The sequence below is a fragment of the Oncorhynchus tshawytscha genome, unplaced genomic scaffold (assembly GCF_018296145.1).
Source record: "Oncorhynchus tshawytscha isolate Ot180627B unplaced genomic scaffold, Otsh_v2.0 Un_contig_57_pilon_pilon, whole genome shotgun sequence".
Classification (NCBI taxonomy): Eukaryota; Metazoa; Chordata; class Actinopteri; order Salmoniformes; family Salmonidae; genus Oncorhynchus; species Oncorhynchus tshawytscha.
In genome coordinates, this window is record NW_024609823.1 from 397,655 (window position 1) to 411,779 (window position 14,125).

General features: G+C 40.8%; 1 protein-coding gene across 2 annotated transcripts in view; it reads right to left on the minus strand.

The window, feature by feature from the left end:
- The window catches only part of LOC112264248 (protein mono-ADP-ribosyltransferase PARP14-like), a 46,208-nt gene extending 34,488 nt beyond the window's left edge, over positions 1-11,720 (minus strand). The window contains exons 1-2 of one of the 2 annotated variants that reach the window (XR_006083022.1): positions 11,481-11,720; positions 2,300-2,403 (exon numbers count right to left, since the gene is read on the minus strand). Coding sequence is in view for 1 of the 2 variants with exons in the window: in XM_042319023.1 (XP_042174957.1) it covers positions 2,300-2,403; positions 11,481-11,652 (276 nt within the window). In the remaining variant the exon portion in view is untranslated. The remainder of the gene's footprint in view (positions 1-2,299; positions 2,404-11,480) is intronic. The other variant, XM_042319023.1, reaches the window with a different exon arrangement.
- Between the last annotated feature and the right edge of the window lie 2,405 nt (positions 11,721-14,125).

The following is a 14,125-nucleotide window of genomic DNA, read 5'->3' on the forward strand; positions in this document are numbered from 1 at the left end:
TAAGGTTGTAACGTAACAAAATGTGGAAAAAGAGAAGGGGTCTGAATACTTTCCCAATGCACTGTACTTTGATATTTCCCTAATAAATTTTAGAAACGCTTGTGATGGTTTGGTGTGGTGTGGCTATTATTAAGGTTTATATATTGCAGGCCTATGATATGAAGTCAATGAGTCCTGGTGCTCCAACTGACTCTGACAGTTGAACATGAGTTGAGGAAGACTGTTTCAGGCCTAAAAGAGTTACTCCTATAATCTAACAATATAATGCTTACCTTTATACAAATTATTCTGATAGAAAATTAACAAATTAGCCTCCTTCTGTATTGCTATATCTGTATAGCAGACGCAGTAGCCATCTGACATAAAGAAATGCATGTTGGTGTCGTAGCATGCCACCGGCATATCTCTCTCTCTCTCTCTCTCTGGGGTTAGGCCTAAGCTTCTCTTCATTTTATATTCAATTAATATTCAATTATTGTTCAATTAATTTAAAAATGATATCATACAGTGGACAACTAAACCTATAGGCCTGTGCATGCAATGCCTCTGATACGTTTAGTGTTAAAATCTCTGACAGCTGGAGTCTTTTATCTCCCTCTCTAACTTTACGCATCAGCTGTCAGAGCAGCTTAACGATCACTGTACCTGTACACAGCCAATCTGTAAATAGCCCACCCGACTACCCATCCCCCTATTATCACTTACCCTCTTGCTCTTTTGCACCCCAGTATCTCTACTTACACGTCATCATCTGCACATATATCAAACTAGTATTAATGCTAAGTTGTAATTATTTTCGCCTCTATGGCCTATTTATTGCCTACCTTCCTACTCTTCTACATTTGCACACACTGTACATAGATCTTTCTATTTTTCTTTTCTTTTGTGTTATTGACTGTACGTTTGTTTATGTGTAACTCTGTGTTGTTGTTTTTGTCGCACTGCTATGCTTTATCTTGGCCAGGTAGCAGTTGTAAATGACTGGCCTACCTGGTTAAATAAAGGTGAAATAAAAAATTAAAAATCTGGATGTCCGTTAAATTTCTCAAATGTCCGGTAAATTAAAATCTTTCCTGTCATGTTGTCCGGTGCCAAATTTTCCCAAAGGAAACTCTGAAATGGTATTGTTGTATGAAGATTTTTGAATATCCGCATTCAAATCTGTCGTCAATTGGATGTAAACCTAGCTATAGACACCCTAAAGACTAGTAATTGTGCTGGTCCAGTGTCACTTTGATTATTACTACACATCACCATGTACCAGCAGCCCCAAACATCTAAAGAATAAGCTACCAGCCAAACAAGCCTGGAAGAATTGGACTTAAACACACCTCTCTTACTCATCTGGAGGTTGAGCATTTTTCATCTCTATCTCTGTCATGTGTCTGTATCTATGCAACTGTTTATGTATTTATGTCAAAAATAGGGACCACAATGGAAATAAGTCCCTGACTTCATTGTGCAATACTGGTGACTTTAAAAATATTTGTGCATATATGTCTTTTATAACAGAGAAATAAAATCAATCAATCAATCCAAACAAAACACCAAAAACGTAATGACATTCGGACATTGTCAGGCCAAGCCTTTGATACTGGCTAAGCCAAGGCAGGGAGAAATGTAGATACTGGCTAAGCCAAGGCAGGGAGAAATGTAGATACTGGCTAAGCCAAGGCAGGGAGAAATGTATTTTCTGTTTGTCCAGATTGATTGTGGTGTTGAAAATGCAGACCATGACATTGAAGTGCCCAAAGTTGGCATGTTTTGTTTATTGGTTGTGTGGTGCATTGGCACAGAAATCTGTTAGTGGAAAATGAGTTGCATATATTTTATGTCATTATAAATACAGCATCAAAATGTTGAAAATCTGATTTCCCCCTATCTGATCATTGTCTGCGGCCGGCTCTGAGCGTAATGAAACTTGCAGGGAGATTGTGACATCAACTGTGCCATAAAAGCATCCTGAAGGGGAAAAGTCAATTTCTACGTTTAGAAACACAGGGTCACTCCAGTTATTATTATTTTTGGTAGTAAACATTATTTTGAGTTAATTCTATGAGGGCGGAGGGTGTTCAGTTTATTTGACAGTACAAGGGGAGGGTCATGTGAAAATAAGTTTTAGTTTGGGGGGGTGCACTTTTTTTTACGACAGCTTGAGGTGGACCAGCCCCTCCTCCCCAGAAAATGTTGATCTGTCCTCAAAATCATGGCACTGTACATAAGATTTTGGAAAAAAGACACCAACAGAGTCTTGAGGCAGTAAAAGGATCATGATTGGACATTTTAAGGGACCACTGACCTGTGAACTTGTGACCCCATCTGGTGGCAGTCGAACAGTCAGTTTCAGTACTCCTTGATCCAACTTGATCTCATGCACTTGCTTCCCCAAAACCTTCTGCCTGGCTGTGCATGGGATAGAAAATACACAATCTTACCAATTTATAAAGCTCCAAAGTTTGAAACCAGCAACTGAAATCACAGACATGAGAATTTTTTGTAGCAACACTTGTTTCCTACAGACAACAGTATTCCTATTCTCTATACTTGACCTTGGGTATCACTTTATTTGCTTATTACCAAACAGGTGCTTTGTAGATGTTCAGGAAATAACCATCTAACTGACACCAACATTTCAACTAACCCTAACCAGGGAACTGTCATTGCTTGTCAACGTCATATGGCCCGGTCCAAGATGCCGTAGCAGTGCAGATGTGGTTTGTTGTCCTCTCGTTTATTTTTTGTATTTTTTGTCTTTTTTGTATATATTCCAATCTCTTTTTCCATGTTTAAATTAAGTATACCTTCCGGTAACACGCCTCACTCAATGTGACACGGATCCGCATTTTTTTTTAGACCCTATAGCCAAAACTTTCATCAGAAGGTAGCCAGCTAAGTTACTAGCCATTTAGTCATTGTTTGCCACCATCTTCAACTGAGTGACCCAGCCCCGAAGCTAGCCCTGAGCCAGGCGCATCTCCCGGCTAGCAAACAAAATTCCCACAACTACAATACCTCTTTCACCATCTGGCCCGGTCCCTTCGTCGATACGGCACCCCGCCGTACCACCATGATTGGTCCGCAGACGTAATTCCACCAGCTGTGCCTTCAACCGGCCTTTAACGGATAACGGAGCAGATGCTTCTACTTAGCCCGGACTTCTAACTTTAAACGCCGTGTCTCCCGCATGCTAGCTTAGTAACGACTACCTAGTGGCTTCCCTGTTTCATCTATTGCTGTACACTGGACCCTATGATCACTTGGCTACATAGCTGATACTAGATGTACAGTTTGATATGACCCCGTGTATCTATCTTCTTAATGCCCAGCAGGACTTTGTTCTTGATCCTGACAGAGAAAATTTGCTTATGACTATTACATACTTTGCTAAGAAATGTATTATTCTATTGTGGGCCTCTAATACCTCTCCTACATTTAAAATGTGGATTGACCAGATTGTTGACTTTCTCCCTCTTGAAAAGCTCACTTATGACCTCCACAAGAGACAGCCCAAGTTTGATAGACTCTGGTCTTCACTACTCAACTATATTTCAAACTGGACAGAGTGAACGGGGTGATTAGGGAAATGAGCAGATACATGTTGTGTAAGGTGCTGTAAAATCTAAAGACTAATTATTTGCTCGTCGTCTCAGCGAAGGCTAGAAATAGCTAATAAGAACCTTGATAGTGCTGCTGCATGTTATATATATATGTTTATTTTTAAAAATTGTTCTTTGTGAGTAGTGTGTGTGTGTGTGTGTGTGTATGTATGTATGTACAGTGGGAAGAACAAGTATTTGATACACTGCCGATTTTGCAGGTTTTCCTACTTACAAAGCATGTAGAGGTCTGTACTTTTTATCATAGGTACACTTCAACTGTGAGACAGAATCTAAAACAAAAATCCAGAAACTCACATTGTATGATTTTTAAGTAATTAATTAGCATTTTATTGCATGACATAAGTATTTGATACATCAGAAAAGCATAACTTAATATTTGGTACAGAAACCTTTGTTTCAATTACAGAGATCATACGTTTCCTGTAGTTCTTGACCAGGTTTGCACACACTGCAGCAGGGATTTTGGCCCACTCCTCCCTACAGACCTTCTCCAGATCCTTCAGGTTTCGGGGCTGTCACTGGGCAATACGGACTTTCAGCTCCCTCCAAAGATTTTCTATTGGGTTCAGGTCTGGAGACTGGCTAGGCCACTCCAGGACTTTGAGATGCTTCTTATGGAGCCACTCTTTAGTTGCCCTGGCTGTGTGTTTCAGGTCGTTGTCATGCTGGAAGACCCAGCCACGACCCATCTTCAATGCTCTTACTGAGGGAAGGAGGTTGTTGGCTAACATCTCACGATACATGGCCCCATCCATCCTCCGCTCAATACGGTGCAGTCGTCCTGTCCCCTTTGCAGAAAAACATCCCCAAAGAATGATGTTTCCACACCCGTGCTTCACGGTTGGGATGGTGTTCTTGGGGTTGTACTCATCCTTCTTCTTCCAAACATGGTGAGTGGAGTTTAAACCAAAAAGCTCTATTTTTGTCTCATCAGACCACATGACCTTTTCCCATTCCTCCTCTGGATCATCCAGATGGTCATTGGCAAACTTCAGACGGGCCTGGGAATGCGCTGGCTTGAGCAGGGGGACCTTGCGTGTGCTGCAGGATTTTAATCCATGACAGTGTAGTGTGTTACTAGTAAGTTACTAGTAACACACTACGCCGTCATGGATTAAAATCCTGCATTTTTTAAAAGCCTGTCACATCTGTGAATGTGGAATGTGTTTTGTTGGTTGATTGAAAACGAGAAAACTTTGAAAAACTTTACATTTAATTTTTTTTGTTGAAAAAAAAAATAATCTCCAGCACCATCACCTCCAACATCAACATGTGTAAACAACATCAACATGTTTAAACAGCAGGTATTTATTGCAGTCAAAAAGATAGAAAAAGATGCATGTTACCAATGACAGAAACACGGCCATATTCTAGTGTGCATCATGTCATTGTAATACTGGAGTGGGCTAAATCATAGTCACACAGAGTGTTTCTTGGTAGTCTTCAAAAAATCTACTTCGAAAACAAAGGTATACACCTCACACAAATGGTTAAACACCTGTACCATGTCAGATATACAGTTGAAATGTATACCATTTTGAGTTTGCATCCCACGCTATAGACACGCTATAGACATCACACGACTGAGATATAACAAACTTTTCTTTTTTCTTATTTTACTATTTGCTACATTGTAGAATTATAGTGAAGACATCAAAACTATGAATTAACACATGGAATCATGTACTAACCAAAAAACTTGTAACAGCTTTCTTCCGTCGAAGGAGAGTCGGACCAAAATGCAGCGTGGTGGTTACTCATGTTCTTTAATGAAATAGAACAAACGAACAATACAAAACAACAAACGGAACGTGAAAACCTATACAGCCTATCTGGTGAAATACAATACACTGAGACAGGAACAATCACCCACAAACACACAGTGAAACCCGGGCTACCTAAATATGGTTCCCAATCAGAGACAACGATAATCACCTGACTCTGATGGAGAACCGCCTCAGGCAGCCATAGACTTTCCTAGACAACCCTACTCAGCCACAATCCCAATACCTACTAAAACCCCAATACAAAAACACAGCACAAAATAAACCCATGTCACACCCTGGCCTGACCAGATAAATAAAGAAAACACAAAATACTAAGACCAAGGCGTGACAAAACTGTTAAACAAATGAAAATATGTTTTAGATTTTAGATTCTTCAAAGTAGCCACCCTTTGCCTTGATGACAGCTTTGCACACTTGGAATTCTCTCAACCAGCGCCACCTGTAATGCTTTTCCAACAGTCTTGAAGGAGTTCCCACATATACTGAGCACTTGATTGCTGCTTTTCCTTCACTCTGCAGTCCAACTCATCCCAAACCATCTCAACTGGGTTGAGGTTGAGTGATTGTTGATGCCAGGTCATCTGATGCAGCACTCCATCACTCTCCTTCTTGGTCAAATAGCTCTTACACAGTCTGGAGGTGTGTTGGGTCATTATTCTGTTGAAAAACAAATGATAGTCCCACTAAGCGCAAACCAGATGAGATGGCGTATTGCTGCAGAATGCTGTGGTAGCCATGCTGGTTAAGTGTGCCTTGAATTGTAAATAAATCACAGACAGTGTCAGCAGCAAAGCACCATCACACCTCCTCCATGCTTCACGGTGGGAACCACACATGCGGAGATCGTCGGTTCATCTACTCTGCGTCTCACAAAGAAGCGTTGGTTGGAACCAGAAAATCTCACATTTGGACTCATCAGACCGGTCTAATGTCCATTGCTTGTGTTGCTTGGCCCAAGCAGTCTTTTCTTCTTATTGGTGTCCTTTAGAAGTGGTTTCTTTGCAGCAATTCGACCATGAATGCCTGATTCACACAGTCTCCTCTGACCAGTTGATGTTGAGATGTGACTGTTTCTTGAACTGCAAAAGTTCTGCAATCTAAGGCTGGTAACTCTAATGAACTTATCCTCTGCAGGAGAGGTAACTCTGGGTCTTCCTTTCCTGTGGTGGTCCTCATGGAAGCAGTTTCATCATAGCTCTTGATGGCTTTTGCGACTGCACTTGAAGAAACTTTCAAAGTTCTTTAAATGTTCAGAATGACTTACCTTCAGGTCTTAAAGTAATGATGGACTGTCGTTTATCTTTGCTTATTGGAGCTGTTCTTGCCATAATATGGACTTGGTCGATTACCAAATAGTGCTATATTCTGTATACCCCATCTACTGTACCTTGTCACAACACAACTGATTGGATCAAACACATTAAGAAAGAAAGAAATTCCACAAATGAACTTTTAACAAGGCACACCTGTTTAAAGTAAAGCATTCCAGTTCCTCACGAATCTGGTTGAGAGAATGCCAAGTGTGTGCAAAGCTGTCTTCAAGGCAAAGGGTGGCTACTTTGAAAAATCTAGTATATACACTTTTTTGGTTACATAATGATTCCATATGTGTTAATTCATGTAGAAAATAGTAAAAACAAAGAACAACCCTGGAATGAGTAGGTGTGTCCAAACTTTTGACTGGTACTGTGTATATATATATTTTTTTAATCATAGGTACACTTCAACTGTGAGAGACGGAATCTAAAACAAAAATCCAGAAACTCACATGGTATGATTTTTAAGTAGTTAATTTGCATTTTATTGCATGACATAAGTATATATTTGCATTTTAAATGCAAATATATACTTATGTCATGCAATAAAATGCAAATTAACTACTTAAAAATCATACCATGTGAGTTTCTGGATTTTTGTTTTAGATTCCGTCTCTCACAGTTGAAGTGTACCTATGATTAAAAAAATTATAGACCTCTACATGCTTTGTAAGTAGGAAAACCTGCAAAATCGGCAGTGTATCAAATACTTGTTCTCCCCACTGTATATATACACTGCTCAAAAAAATAAAAGGAACACTAAAATAACACATCCTAGATCTGAATGAATGAAATATTCTTATTAAATACTTTTTTCTTTACATACTTGAATGTTCTGACAACAAAATCACACAAAAATTATCAATGGAAATCAAATTTATCAACCCATGGAGGTCTGGATTTGGAGTCACACTCAAAATTAAAGTGGAAAAACACACTACAGGCTAATCCAACTTTGATGTAATGTCCTTAAAACAAGTCAAAATGAGGCTCAGTAGTGTGTGTGGCCTCCACGTGCCTGTATGACCTCCCTACAACGCCTGGGCATGCTCCTGATGAGGTGGTGGATGGTCTCCTGAGGGATCTCCTCCCAGACCTGGACTAAAGCATCCGCCAACTCCTGGACAGTCTATGGTGCAACGTGGCGTTGGTGGATGGAGCGAGACATGATGTCCCAGATGTGCTCAATTGGATTCAGGTCTGGGGAACGGGCGGGCCAGTCCATAGCATCAATGCCTGCCTCTTGCAGGAACTGCTGACACACTCCAGCCACATGAGGTATAGCATTGTCTTGCATTAGGAGGAACCCAGGGCCAAATGCACCAGCATATGGTCTCATAAGGTGTCTGAGGATCTCATCTCGGTACCTAATGGCAGTCATGCTACCTCAGGCGAGCACATTGAGGGCTGTGCGGCCCCCCAAAGAAATGCCACCCCACACCATGACTGACCCACCGCCAAACCGGTCATGCTGGAGGATGTTGCAGGCAGCCGAACGTTCTCCACGGCATCTCCAGACTCTGTCACGTCTGTCACATGTGCTCAGTGTGAACCTGCTTTCATCTGTAAGAGCACAGGGCGCCAGTGGCGAATTTGCCAATCTTGGTGTTCTCTGGCAAATGCCAAACGTCCTGCACGGTGTTGGGCTGTAAGCACGACCCCAACCTGTGGACGTCGGGCCCTCATGCCACCCTCATGGAGTCTGTTTCTGACCGTTTGAGCAGACACATGCACATTTGTGGCCTGCTGGAGATAATTTTGCAGGGCTCTGGCAGTGTTCCTCCTGCTCTTCCTTGCACAAAGGTGGAGGTAGCGGTCCTGCTGCTGGGTTGTTGCCCTCCTACGGCCTCCTCCACGTCTCCTGATGTACCGGCCTGTTTCCTGGTAGCGCCTCCATGCTCTGGACACTACGCTGACAGACACAGCAAACCTTTTTGCCACAGCTCACATTGATGTGACATCCTGGATGAGCTGCACTACCTGAGCCACTTGTGTGGGTTGTAGACTCCGTCTCATGCTTACCACTAGAGTGAAAGCACCGCCAGCATTCAAAAGTGACCAAAGCATCAGCCAGGAAGCATAGGAACTGAGAAGTGGTCTGTGGTCACCACCTGCAGAACCACTCCTTTATTGGGGGTGTCTTGCTAATTGCCTATAATTTCCACCTGTTGTCTATTCCATTTGCACAACAGCGTGTGACATTTATTGTCAATCAGTGTTGCTTCCTAAGTGGACAGTTTGATTTCACAGAAGTGTGATTGACTTGGAGTTACATTGTGTTGTTGAAGTGTTCCCTTTATTTTTTTGAGCAGTGTATATATATATAAAGGCCAAACTCTTGAGGCCAAAGAGGGTGCTTTTGGTAGTTGACTGCAGGAATGGCAAAGGGTACTTTAGTAAGAACATTGGGGGCATAAAGTAATAAAAAGCAAACATACACTGAGGGTACAAAACATTAAAAACATCCTCCTAATACTGAGTTGGGGGCAGAAAGTAAGAAAAAGTAGACATAGATGTTTACTGCAGGGTGTGATGAAATCTTTCAACTTTCACTTTATTCCTGACTAGCTTCACTAGAATAAACTGTGGCTGCTGTTCAGAATTCTCTGGAAGCCTCTTCCTGTTGGCAAACAGTCTGAAGCTTGTGAGGGATTCTCTACATTACATACGGTCTCTGCCCTGGCCTAGTCATTCAGCTGCCCAGAGATCAGGTTACTCTGCTGAATTTGAGTGATGAATGGAGAAATAGTGCTTGTTTAAAGGCCCAGTGCAGTGAAAAACATGAATTACCTGTGTTTTATATACATTTCCACGCTATGAGGTTGGAATAATACTGACCCCTAAGACTTAAACAAATGTTTACAGATTTGATTTGATTTTATGCACCATTGAGAGAAATTTCGACACTGAATAGCTGTCTACCACCCGGTTACTCAAACCTGCACCTTAGAAGCTGTTGCCCTATGTGCATAGACATGGAACACTGGTCACTTTAATAATGCTGCATACTATTCTACCTACTTCATATGAATATACTGTATTCTAGTCAAGGCCTATCCAATAGCTGTACAAATACTATTCTATCCTACGTATTCTTCAGATATACCACATTCTATCCATACACTGTCCATAAGGTCTTTACATCCCATCATATATACGCTACTGTTCAAAAGTTTGGGGTCACTTAGAAATGTATTGTTTTGAAAGAAAAGCACATTTTTTGTCCATTAAAATAACTAAATTACTATTGTAGCTGGAAACGGCTGATTTTTTAAAATGGAATATCTACATAGGCGTACAGAGGCCCATTATCAGCAACCATCACTCCTGTGTTCCAATGCCACATTGTGTTAGCTAATACAAGTTTATCATTTTAAAAGGCTAGTTGGTCATTAGAAAACCCTTTTGCAATTATGTTAGCACCACTAAAAACTGTTGTACTGATTAATAAAGAAGCAATAAAACTGCCCTTCTTTAGACTAATTGAGTATCTGGAGCATCAGCATTTGTGGGTTCGATTACAGGCTCAAAATGGCCAGAAACAGGAAGCAGGTGAGCTGGATGTTTTGTGGTGGAAAAAAATAGCCGGTCAAGCAGAACACGTCAACACTGTTACCCATTGATAGACAGGATAGAAATGTTTTAACGTAAAAAAATTTGGTGAAGCTTGATTTCAATTGCCCCTCCCTGTGCACATAACAAGCATCCATTCCTTCTGTCACAAGGGAATTCATGGCTGATTTAAGATTAAATCGTCAACCCTGTTACGGTCAACACAAGTTACCGTCAACCCTGTTACTTTATTTGACACATAATAAGGAGTAGTTTTTTCTTGAGGTGAGAAAACATGTTTGTTCTTTTAGTTGAACATGTGCTCTTTATGACAATGTGAAAGTGTGAAATAAAAACATTTGAGGACCAAGTTACACCACCCAAAAGGCACTCAACTGGTGGACCGACCCAATTATCATAGGAATAGCCTACAATAATTTACATAAAACATATTCAAAACCAAATATATTTTCCCATTTAAATGTACAGAAAATACACATTTCAGAAAACCATGTAGCTCCAAATGTGTTAATTGCGTAACTTAAATGTCCTTTTGATTTAACATGGGATGTGAAGTTGACGCTTCAATCTTTATATGTGAAAAAACAAAAGTACAATTTTACAAAATCACATGTTTTTAGATGTGAAATGTCTGAAAGTGGCTTCACATATTTAGTTTACATTTGACCCTTCCATTAGGACAATGAAAATAAATGAGGGTTGTTATTTCATAATAGTATATCTTATAAACAACCTTATTGTAACGTTCGTCGTCTTCCTCTGATGAGGAGTAAGAGAGGTCGGACCAATTTGCAGCGTGGTAAGTGTCCATTTTAATAAGACAAACTGAACACTACAAAAATACAAAGTGAAACAAACGAAACGGTCCCGTGTGGTAACAAACACTAACACGGAGAATAATCACCCATAACTCAAAGTGAAACCAGGCTACCTAAATATGGTTCTCAATCAGGGACAACGATAAACAGCTGCCTCTGATTGAGAACCATACCAGGCCAAACACAGAAATCCCAAAACATAGAAAAAGGAACATAGACAACCCACCCAACTCACGCCCTGACCATACTAAAACAAAGACATAATAAAAGAACTACGGTCAGAACGTGACACTTATGCCTTTGATTTCAATATGCACATTAACCTGTATAATTTGTGGAAAACAAGTGAACATGAATAAAACTTACCCTCCTCTGTCCGGAACCGCACAACTGCTCTTTGTCCATTTGAGACTTCAACTAGACAATCACCACCGTGGGACTTTTTACTCTGGAAATATTTGATCAACTTGTTTTGTACTTTGGGGACATCATGGTTTTCTAGCTCAACAAGCAGAGAGAACGAGTATGCTTCTGCCATTGCTGCTGGCCATCAAAGAATGAACAAATATGTAGGCTGCTGTAGAAATAGACAGCGCATTCACTGCAGGGTGAGGTGTGTTCTTTCTGGTTTCACTTTCGCTTATGTTTTTGTGAAAAAAGATCTTATTTGACAATGAAACATTATATTGCAGCAACATAACAAACAGTAGATTACAAATAAACAGATCACAGAAATGATTCCTTCAAGACAATGAAAAAACAACAACTAAGGGCTGTGTAGTAAATCCTTTATTTTCAGGAACGCACAAAAATGTGTGATACTTGGTGACAAAACTGCTGCAGACAGAATTTGTCAGCAGAATTCGTCAAGACGTTTTAATTTTGCCATGTAGTGCCTTATCTTAGCTGTAAATCAAACTCTACACAAAGTGAAACTAAAATGTCATTTTAGGCATTAATCCTGAATGGTTAGGGATAGGGTTAAGGGATAGTTTAGGTATAAGGTTTGTGAAAGGCTTAAAACAAAAAACAGTATGTAATACTAATCTATTTATATGAGAGAACTCATTTTTTTTAATCACCTTTTTATTTCATTTGATTTACCTTGTCAAATTGAACTAAGATAAAAGGAAAGAGTTGTATGCTAAACATCCAGCAGTGGTTCGCAAATGGTTTTGTTCATCTGGTCGCCTCAGTCGCCACCCGATATTCATATTGCGGGTGGGAAAAATCCAGTAAAATGCAACATGGGAAATTATTTACTGAAAAATATATAAATGCAACATATAAAGTGTTGGTCCCATGTTTCATGAGCTGAAATAGAAGTTCCCAGAAATGTTCCTTATGCACAAAAAGCTTATTTCTCTCAAATTTTGTGCACAAATTTGTTTACAGTATATCCCTGTTAGTGAGCATTTCTCCTTTGCCAAGATAATCCATCTACCCGACAGGTGTGGCATATCAAGAGGCTGATTAAACAGCATGATCATTGCACAGATGCACCCTGTGCTGGGGACAATAAAAGGCCACTCTAAAATGTAAAGTTGTCACCAGAACAATGCCACAGATGTCTCAAGTTTTGAGGGAGTGTGTAATTGGCATGCTGACTGCAGAAATGTCCACCAGAGCTGTTGCCAGATATTTAAATGTAACTTTTTCTACCATAAGCCTCCCCCAACGTCATTTTAGAGAATTTGGAAGCACATCCAACCGGCCTCACAAGCGCAGACCACGTGAAACCACTCAAGCCCAGGAAATCCACATAGGGCTTCTTCACCTGCGGGATCATCTGAAACCAGCCACCTGGAAAGCTGATGAAACTGAGGAGTATTTCCGTCTGTAATAATGTCCTTTTGTGGGGAAAAACTCAATCTGATTGGCTGGGCCTGGCTCCCCAGTGGGTGGGCCTGGCTCCCAAGTGGGTGGGCCTATGCCCTCCCAAGCCCACTCATGGCTGCGCCCCTGCTCCTGCCCCTGCCCTTTATATTTTTGTTCAGTACATAATGCTGTATTGATATGTAGCAGTTACAGTACCTTCGGAAAGTATTCAGACCCCTTGACTTTGTCCACATTTTGTTACGTTATAGCCTTATTTTAAAATGGATTAAATAAAAACAAATTCTCAGCAATCTCCACACAATATCCCATAATAACAAAGCGAAAACAGTTTTTTTGAAATGTTTGCAAATGTATTATGTAAAAACAGAAATATCACATTTACATAAGTATTCAGGCCCTTTGCCATGAGACTCGAAATTGAGCTTAGGTGCATCCTGTGTCCGTTGATCATCCTTGAGATGTTTCTGCAATTTGATTGGATTCCACCTGTGGTAAATTCAATTGATTGGACATTATTTGGAAAGGCACACACCTGTCTTTATAATGTCCCACAGTTGACAGTGCATGTCAGAGCAAAAACCAAGCAATTAGGTCGAAAGAATTGTTCGTAGAGTGCCGAGACAGGATTGTGTCAGGGTACAGATCTTGGGAATGGTACCCAAACATTTCTGCAGCATTTATGGTCCCCAAGAATACAGTGGCCTCCATCATTCTTAAATTGAAGAAGTTTGGAACCACCAATACTTCCTAGAGCTGGCCACCCGGTCAAACTGAGCAATCGGGGGAGAAGGGCCTTGGTCAGGGAGGTGACCCAATGGTCACTATGACAGTGCTCTAGAGTTCTTCTGTGGTGATGGGAGAACCTTCCAGAAGGACAACCATCTCTGCAGCACTCCACCAATCATGCCTTTATGGTAGTGGCCAGAAGGAAGCCACGCCTCTTTAAAAGGCACATGGCAGCCCACTTGGAGTTTGCCAAAAGGCACCTTAAGACTCTCAGACCATGAGAAACAAGATTCTCTGGTCTGATGAGACCAAGATTAAAGTCTTTGGACGGAATGCCAACCGTCATGTCGGAAGGAAACCTGTCCCCATCCCTAAGGTGAAGCATGGTGGTGGCAGCATCATGCTGTGGAGGTAATCAAATGGTTACTCAGACTACCTGCATTGAC